General features: G+C 37.1%; 1 protein-coding gene across 7 annotated transcripts in view; it reads right to left on the reverse strand.

Annotated features, from left to right (window-relative positions):
* The window catches only part of LOC111871787 (2-oxoglutarate dehydrogenase, mitochondrial), a 97,434-nt gene that overhangs the window by 5,508 nt on the left and 82,378 nt on the right, over positions 1–9,548 (reverse strand). For 4 of the 7 annotated variants that reach the window (XM_023865116.2, XM_023865117.2, XM_023865114.2 and 1 more), the window contains 3 exons: positions 4,677–4,824; positions 4,422–4,576; positions 2,222–2,344 (listed from right to left, as the gene is read on the reverse strand). In XM_023865116.2, coding sequence (XP_023720884.1) covers positions 2,222–2,344; positions 4,422–4,576; positions 4,677–4,824 — 426 coding nt within the window. The remainder of the gene's footprint in view (positions 1–2,221; positions 2,345–4,421; positions 4,577–4,676; positions 4,825–9,548) is intronic. The other 3 variants (XM_023865118.2, XM_033754414.1, XM_023865119.2) reach the window with 1 other exon arrangement.

Here is a 9,548-nt window from a genome sequence, read left to right on the forward strand (position 1 = left end):
TTACAGAATCCACATATTCCTGCCAGTTTTAATATCTATTTTGTAATCAACAAGTGTGTAACCCCGGTCAAAGTTTGACACTTCTCTGGCCATTATCTCCGTAACCGTTCAACTTTGGACATAGGTGTTTTGGGTTATATCGGCATACTTTAACATAAGGAACACCCTCCCGAAGTTTGGCACATTCCTCCTGGGACACCCTGTATACCTAGAAAGGAATCTATGAATCTTCAATATGGGTCATGCAGTCACTGTATATGACTCAAACAATTTTTGTATACATTCCCCTTGAAGGCTGAGACAGTGGGCCAAGTTTTTACATCCCTTCACCATCCTGTTCTTTCATCCATCATCTCACTACTGTTTCCTCATCTTTATCAGTCTGGGCCTCCCACACATTGCTTTATCTGTGTCAGGTGCTGAAGCACCATCTGAGAGCTACAATGGCAGAAAGGGCAGTGAAACAATGTTTGAAGAACAAGATACTGCCTTCTATGGACAGAAAAACTGAAAACTCAACCCATAGTATAAGTGTTGCAGTGATAATAAGAACTTATAAAAATGGCTGGCAAGCCAGTGACATCCATATCAAAGGTGCAGTGAACAGCTTCTTGATATGGTGAAATCCCTATTTAATGAATATCTAGGGGAACTGGTTCTTTTACACTAAAGAACTGAGGTTTTCACTAAACGGAAGTTACGCAAAATTACATCAAGAAAGTGTTCACCTTCTTATAAGACTTAATCAAATTATACCTTAATTTCTTTATGTAAGTAGTTACAGAAACTGCTTCTACACAAATATATAATAAATAATGTCAAATTAATTCCTAAAGTAATTAATTAAATATGAAATAAATACTGAAAGAACTTCAGCTGAGAATCTAAGCAACTATGATGCCACAAGCAGTGTGGTTTTTAGTCTGCGCTCAAAATGTGACATCACTTGCCTAAGTTTATGGCTGAGTGTCAATAATTTTCAGCAAGAGAAACATGTGAATACTGACTGTTATTTCAACTACAGTCACACTAAGTCATGATAAAATTCTGAAAGGTAAAGAATTATGCTAAATGCAGCTTATTTACTGCGTCAAAAATCATTGCACATTGGAAAATGATGCGTTGTTTACACTGGGCTTTGGTTCAGACCACACCAAAGATGTATGTAACATACGTGGTATGACCTCTCATATTAAATTTTACTACTGTTTCTGAAAATCTAGTATATGTAAAATCTGAGACCAGAAAAAGACTTGCCTGATGAATGATATGACTGCTCATATTAAATTTTACTGTTTTTTCTGGAAATCTCCTAGTGCACGTAAAATAAAAAGAAATTATTTTACGCAAGCTGTCCTAACAGCTGACAGGAGAAAGTTAAAGCATTAATTTTTTCATCACTCATACACACCGGTACCATATATGTATAGTGGATGAGACAGGATGGGGCAATGGCATACACTTCTTAGTGAATGCAGTGTCACATATGTTTTCACAAGGCACATTACCATTCTGAGAAAACATTTTAGTATTTGTTGGACACCCACATTAGTAGGAGCCATCTATTTAGCAACAAAACAAGATGTAAACCAATGTCATATTTATAAACATAAACAGTCACTTTGAAAGGTTACTGCTAGTTAGTTTCACACGTATGATCATACTCAAACAAGGTAGTAGGTTGGTGATAACTACTTAGAGAAATGAGAGAACTATAAGACTGTCATGTTGCAAGACTGCTTCCGCTCATACTTGAGATACACTGTGATGTCAAGAATACTATGTAACCAGCCATATTAATTACCAGGCTGTTACTGTGTATTCATTCCAAATACATCTGTCCATGCTAACAACACACTTTGTGTCATAACTTTAACAGCACATGCCTCAACCAAGAAACCTGACAATTCTGTGCACTGAGGACAGGAAGCATACAGCACTGAGAGGAAAATCTGACTAACACTGACTGGTTCAGGACTTACAACATGCCAATCAGTCCTACAGTATGACTATCACCTGCCAACTTGTCTGATACTTAGTACAGTAACCAATAATCCCAAAACATATCATCACACATTGATCATATGATCTCTTTAAAATTCTATAATAATTCAGATTCCTAACATCAGCTTTATTTACCAGAAGAGAAGCCCCTAATCAAACGCTATCTGAATAATGTATTTTGGGAAGTGTTACTTTTGAATTAAATTACAGCCCTCACCTAATCACTCTAGGTGGTGAGGTAGGAGTTTGAAGTTGGGAGGTGGCATTTTCAGTAGGACCAGAACTCCAGCCAAAAAACTTCCCAAAAAAACCCTCACTGTTTTCTTGGTGTCTCCAGGGTCTGCAAAATGCACAAGACCCATACTTTACACTTTTTATACAAACGGAGAGAGCACTGATACTTAGTTTCAGACAGCTGTATTCACTTCCTTCACACACAACGTTTTCAGTTCCACACATTTAAATCCTCTGAGGGACAGTGGTTTCATTGTGAAATCAAACTTGAGAATAACCCTTCTTATATACCAGCCCAGTGCTTTACCACATTTAGAGTGGTGTCTACATTGTCCAATTTGTGTTTGAAATTCACAAGATTTCATGAACTTACAAATTACATCAAACTATCTATGAAATAAAAGCTTGATTTTCAATACAATCTAAAGTTTGTGACAATTATTTTAAAGATCTGTTTATGCTTTGAAGGGTTAAAATACAATCTGACTACCATGAAAATGAAATATTTTTTATTATTTCTGTGCTGTGGTTGTTGTTAAAAACTTGTGTATTTAACAACAATGTAACTAATTTATATTAAATCCAACCAGCTGCTTGACAAGATACATTATGATAATTTTAGATGAAGCACATTTTTAGACTTCTAAATGTGAACTTCATAAAAACTTAATTTTAATGATATGCGTGGAATATTAAGAATTTTAATAAAGAAATGAAAAACAATGTGCATAACACTGGTCTCTTAAAATTACTGCTTTCAGTGATCTTCACAAATCTCTCCAAGCTCTCTTAAGCAATGCTTAATTTTTCTAGTTTACTAATGTACAAAGAGTACTACTATGATGTTTGAAGTCATACACCTGCATCATATAAAAATCAAACATCCTCTTTTCATGCAGCCCAGCACACTATGTACTATCAACCAGAATTGCATTTTAGACATTCAGGCTGACTGCTTCTGAGACATTATATAAAAAAATACTTGTTATAAACATGTGACTTAAATGTAAGTTTGTTTCCAAAGCTGTGGTCAATGGCATGCTTTACAGTTACCAGGATGCAAAATGAAAGTTATTTTAACTTGCAACATAATCCTTTTCTGGGTGCACAATGCAAATAATTGATAGTCACCATTAAAAAGATCCATTCCTTTTCAACATAATTTAGAATAAACAAGAAAACATTGTCATTATCTGTGATAATACTGTTACTTTTTTACAGTGAAGCTTGAGAATTGTCAGTATATAGTGCCATGTTGTTGCTTTATTTCTGTTGGAGTAGAAATTCCAGTACTGTACTGTGTGCTCTTCCACATCTCAAAAGCTACAGCTATGCACAAGGTAATAATTTGTTCCCATTCTCATTAATTCTGAAATTAATATCACATTAACAAATTTAGAAGAGGCACAATTTTAGAAGTGCTACAATAGCTTTGCATGACAGTGTGTCGAAAAGACACTTGACACTGAATGTTACGTAGATGCAATTTTAAGGAAAAACATAAGAATGTCTTCAACACTGACATAAACAAATCATACTGCCTCTGGATGCAGAGGCCTCAATTTACTTTAATTTATGTGATTTACTACAAATTTCCTGGTGGACAATCAACTGTTAACTAAATTAAAATGAAAAAAGTAACACATAACAAAATTTCCATAATCTATAAAACATAATAAAAACATTTAATTTCACAGAGTAACATAATGTACCAAAGTCCAAAATTCCAACAATCACCATGGACACAAGTATGTAACAATGTAGCTGGTTTTAATTTCTTTTAATTCTTATTGCTTTGCCATGAAAATAAAACTGAAGTATGCTGAATGTTACTTATTTGCACTGCATATCAAAGAGAACTTGTTACAGTGTTATATTATTAGACCCAGATTCACGGAAAGCCATCTTTATGAGAACGTTTCATTGCTCCAGGGCATAAAGTAATAAAGGACAATGAAAGAAAAGAAACTCTCTGAATGTGGGCCACCCCAAGTAACAATGTGCAGTACATGCATATAATGAATTTCCAACTTGTACTCCGCAGAAGTAATTGTGTTAAATGGAAACCTGTATGGAATAAACAGATTTTGCTGCAGTTCACTGACAGCAACACTGAGTCTGGATAATGTGGTGCCATTTGACATCACCGAATATATTCCCCCTATCACCAGTGGCAGACTTACCTAACGTCTCGTGATCCATTAAGCGTGGTGTTAAAGCGAGGCTGCACGTAAGTCCAGGAACCTTGGTTCTTGGCCTCTTCCTGGGCCCAACACAAAGCGGCATTTGGATACTTCGCACATTCCTTCTTCACTAAGTCATAGGGGAATGGGGAGATCTGCGAGAAGAGAATGAAACAAACATCTGAGGTCATGTGCACTATATTGTGGAAGTCTGCAATAATACTGAATACTACAATATAAAAATATAAATTGTACCTGTTCCACTCTTGCAATGGCAATATCCTTCTCAAGTTTCTTCTCATTACGAGCTTTCTTCAAGTCATAATACACTTTGCCCGAACAAAATAGCAACTTCTTCACACCACTGGGGTTCTCAGTTGCTGCTCCTTCCTCTGGAATCACCCTGCCACAATCAGGTAACATAAATAGTCACTTCATAACTTGCAAACTGATATCACTATTTCAGCCCTTTTCTCCTAACATTTTGTTAATGTTCAGGGCCTGTGTGGTTTATAGTTATACTGTCACATTCTTGGGGCATGCCGTAGTGTAGTTGGTTGAGGCACTATGCTATAACATGGAAGGTCGCACAGTTATGAGTCCCAAATGAGGTGGATTTTTTTTCAATTTACCTAATCCTTCCAGCTGCACTATGGCCCTGGGGTTGACTCAGCCTCTAACGGAAACGAGTACCAGGAATGTTCCTTGGGGGTAAAGGGCAGCTGGCATGTAAGGTTAATCTTACCACTACCTGTGAGCCAAATGTCTGGAGAAAATGTGGGAGCCTTGATGTCTCACAACCTTATGGGCCTTCACAGCCTCTTACTCGTACAGGGAAAGCTGTACCCTTTTTTTACCCTTTACTGTCACACTCTCATTAGCACTATTAGTACTAAATCTGTTAGTCGACACTCTGGCCATGATCAGGTACTATTTTGATATTTTCCATGAGCTGGTACACTGTCAGCATGTGTATTCCATTCATAAATCATGTACCTTATAAAACAAGTTCTCAGGATTAACTGCCTACTTTCCTTTCACTGTAATTTGAGTACCTGATATGACAGGTAGAAAGAAAATGTTAGTGTGCATGTGTAATGAAGTCAATAAAACAATACAGTCTGGTAGACTGTAGTGTTGGTATTACTGATTGATGGGAATGATTTATGAAGTCCACCATTGAGATGGCCTCATATACAGAGGGGTCCAAAAAATGTACCGTAACTGGTCAGGTGTATCTCGATATACTTCAGACATTGATTGTCCCTGCCATTTGAGAGCTGTTTGGAGATGAGAGATTTTACCTACAACAAGATGGTGCTTCACATCACTACCATCGAGATGTCAGGGCATACTTTGATGACACTCTCCATCAGGCATGTCAAACTCAACTTGTACAGAGGGTCACCTCAGCCCTATAAATAATAGTCCAGGGCCGCACTTCAAAATGGAAATATACATTAGATTTTGAGACAAGGAAATTTAATTCTATTTATTATTTAGGAATAATTTCAATATAATTACCTAAAGTCACATATCTTACAGTTTTAAAAAGCAAGAGAATGCCATTTTTGACAAGTATCAAACAGCTTTTCAATATGTAAAAAGAGAGATTACACAAGAAATTATGTTAGAAATAGCAAAACATTGAATTTCCTGCAGCCTGCTAATTTATGTCTGCATGAGACTTCTTGTCTTCTGGTCTGCTGGAAAATTGTCTTTACAAAAAATATTTCTACTAAAATTTTAATATTGATTTTATTATCAATTAGCTCTAAAAGTTGAGGGGCCGCATGTTTGACACGGCTGCTCTACGTGGACGATGGATAGGTCAAAGAGGTGCTATTGGGTACCCACCACGGTCTCCAGACCTAACACCTCTTGACTTCTACCTATGGGGAACCTTGAAGGATGAAGTTTATCGACAAAAGCCAGCTACACTGAACGCGCTATGAGACACCATTGCAGCATCGTGTACAGCCATCACACTGGACACACTGACAGCCGAAGTTCAGCGGCATCGACACTGTTTAGCCGCTGGTGGTGGTCACTTTGAACACATACAATGACTCTTTCTCTGCGCAAGAATTGTAACTACATGTCATTTTGTTCCAAAGAGTGGGTACATTTTTTTGGACCCCTGTGTATGTACCAAGTTTCATGAAGAATGGTTTGTGCATTCATGTCATATTAAGGTTATTACCTCAACAATTTCAGTGCTAGTGTTAGTACTACTGATAAGAAGGATTTATGATGTATGCAACTGAGAGCCTCAGGTGGCATGATATATGCATACCAAGTTTCATGAAGATTGGTACAGGCATTGAAGCAATATTAAGTGTTTCCTTGAGAGGCTTCAATGTTGGTATTAATGATATTTATGATGTATGCCATTAAGACGACTTCATGTGGCATGATATATTTATGAAGTTTCATGGAGACTGGTACAGACATTCAAGCAATATCGGGGTTCTGCCTTAGCAATTTGAAAGGCTCTAATATTGGTATTACGGATGGAAGGACTTTATGATGTATGTCACTGAAATGGGCTCAGGTGCCATTATATACATACAGTGTTTCATAAAGACTGGTTCTGGAATTCAAAGATTGTCTGGGAAGACACACAGCAAGGTGATCTCAAAAGCCTACTTTTATTTTTTCAAAAAAATAAACTAGGCTCAATACAGTAACATAACTATACTAAGAACCAGAATGACACTGAAGTATACTAATTTTATAAACCTTTAAGTGAATAAAGCTTGAATTCTAACTGTCAGGTTTAATTTTAATTAATCTCTTAACTTCAAAAAAAGATGACAATATAAATACAAAGTGTACCAGCTCCCATGCAATATCAAGAGAGAATTTGACGATGGTCATACTATTGATCAAAATGTTTGAGACTAATTGAGCTAAGAAGTGAATGTCAGTGACTAAAAAACACACAGATGCTGAACGTTAACAAAATATTGTGAAAAAAGGACTGAAATAATGATGATAATTTATTACATCAGCCAGGATAGCGCAGTCGGTATAGCAACTGGTTATGGCCTGGACAACCAAGGGGTTGGAGCTCAAGTCCCCACAGGGTCAAGAATTTTCTCTTCCACGTTGTCCAGGCTGGCTCTGAGGCCCACCCAGCCTCCTATCCAATGGAAACTGCGGGCTCTTTCCCTGGGAGTAAAGCGGCCAGGCTGTGAAGCTGACCACTCACCTCCAGCTAGTACTGAGGTCAAGAAAATGTGGATCTACACTTCCACTCTCCCATATGCCTTCATGGCACAGTGTTTAATTAATTAGTTAAGCACAAGGACAACTTCACTTAGCAGAATGCTTAAATATAGTATTAGAATTTGCAGTTATTTTACGTGCCCTTTACATAAAGAGTATACATTAAATGCTTAACAGAGAAGGTTGTGTAGGTCCAGATGTTTCATTTCTAAAACTGGTATTAGGGGTCTACACTGAATGGTATTGTGTAAAATCTATTTTGATCCATGTGAGTTCCATATAACATGGAATTTATATGAAGCTCATATTAAACATACCATATTACTCAAACATTGCTCACTGTATAAAAACAGTAGCACACGACATATAACGTAAATCTCACATCTGTAGCTTTTATTACACATATTTTTTGACATAGGGCATATATAATATATACAGGTCATAGTAGCCGAGTGGTCTAATGCATGTACTGTCTTCGTTCGCTTGGAAACCGGGATCGTGGGTTCGAATCCCACTCAGTGCATGGATGTTTAGTTTGTGTGTGTGTGCTTTTCTGTGTTTGTGTACAGGTAGAGGCCTTGCGATGAGCTGATCACCCACCCAAGGAGTCCCACTGAATGTGTGAGATCTAGAAAAACTGAAGTGAACAGAGAAGTTCATGGGGGTAGGACTAGGCCCACTGGGGCTGTAGTGCCAAGGAAAAAACAAATATATATATATATAATGAACGTAAGGACAAAATGATTTATGCTTATGTAGTTAGACTGCCTTATGGAGTAACTAGTTTTTGTCCTCAACAGATAAACATAAAGGACAATGAGGTCTATAAAGTCATTAAAACATGTATTTCAAGAGCACATTGTAAATGCAACAGACTAAAACTTTTGACATTCTTTATAGTGAGTTAAATCACCAGCACAGCCAAAATTTTAATGTTATACACATATAGAAAAATTATCAGGTCAAAAGCTAACCACTGTGCAGTGTTCTTAAAGATCAAGAATTTTGCTCAGGTTAAGTTTCACCTTTATAAAGCATTAGTACGCACAAGGTGTCATGCTAATTAGCTGCATTTAGAACCAGACTATAAAACAGCATATGGCCATTTAACCTTTAACGGGTGAATGCCACATATATATGATGCAAGCAGCAACCCGAGTTGGCCAAATGACATATATATGACGCAGGACACATGCTCTCTTTGGGAGTGCTGACAGTTTGACCTTGGGTTTGAACCAAAACAAACCTAGGTGAGGTCATGTCAGTGGTTCATTCCTTAGCTCTGAACAAAGAAATCGTTTATCAAGGTACTGGTTTCAAAACTACTTACGTTTAGATATAACTGTTTATGACCTGATCAGCCAAATACAGCCCAGCTTTGTTTTGAGAACTGATGAGGAAATATTCATCTGTGCTTGCATGCAAGTGCTTCCATAGCCTTCAAGGAAGTGTGACGCATGCAAGGATTTGGTTTCCAGTGACGAATTATCAGTTAGGAAGTCGGTGTCGGATTGTCTAATATTTCTTTATATATCATTTTTATTTTGCGTCTTGGAAGAGGTATAAACCCACTGAGCCAGTATTACTTTGTGAGTAAAAGGCATCTTCGCCACTCCGACTTTCGGTATCAGTGTCGGACTGGCACTCTTTTCGATTAGTATTATAATTACCTTGCATCACTATTTTGCAAGTACAGTAGAACTTTGTTATAACGTCATCAAAGGGACCTAAAAATAGTGTCGTTATAAACGAATGTCGTTGTAACCGAAATGGGCACTTCCACAGTAGCCTTATGTTAGTCACGTAAAAATCTACCAAAAACCGAGTTAAAATGTTGCATTTTTTAGTGAAATACGTAGTTAAGTACAGACTAACGTAACATTAACGTGGAATTGC

This window comes from Cryptotermes secundus, unplaced genomic scaffold (assembly GCF_002891405.2).
Source record: "Cryptotermes secundus unplaced genomic scaffold, Csec_1.0 scaffold846, whole genome shotgun sequence".
Lineage (NCBI taxonomy): Eukaryota > Metazoa > Arthropoda > Insecta > Blattodea > Kalotermitidae > Cryptotermes > Cryptotermes secundus.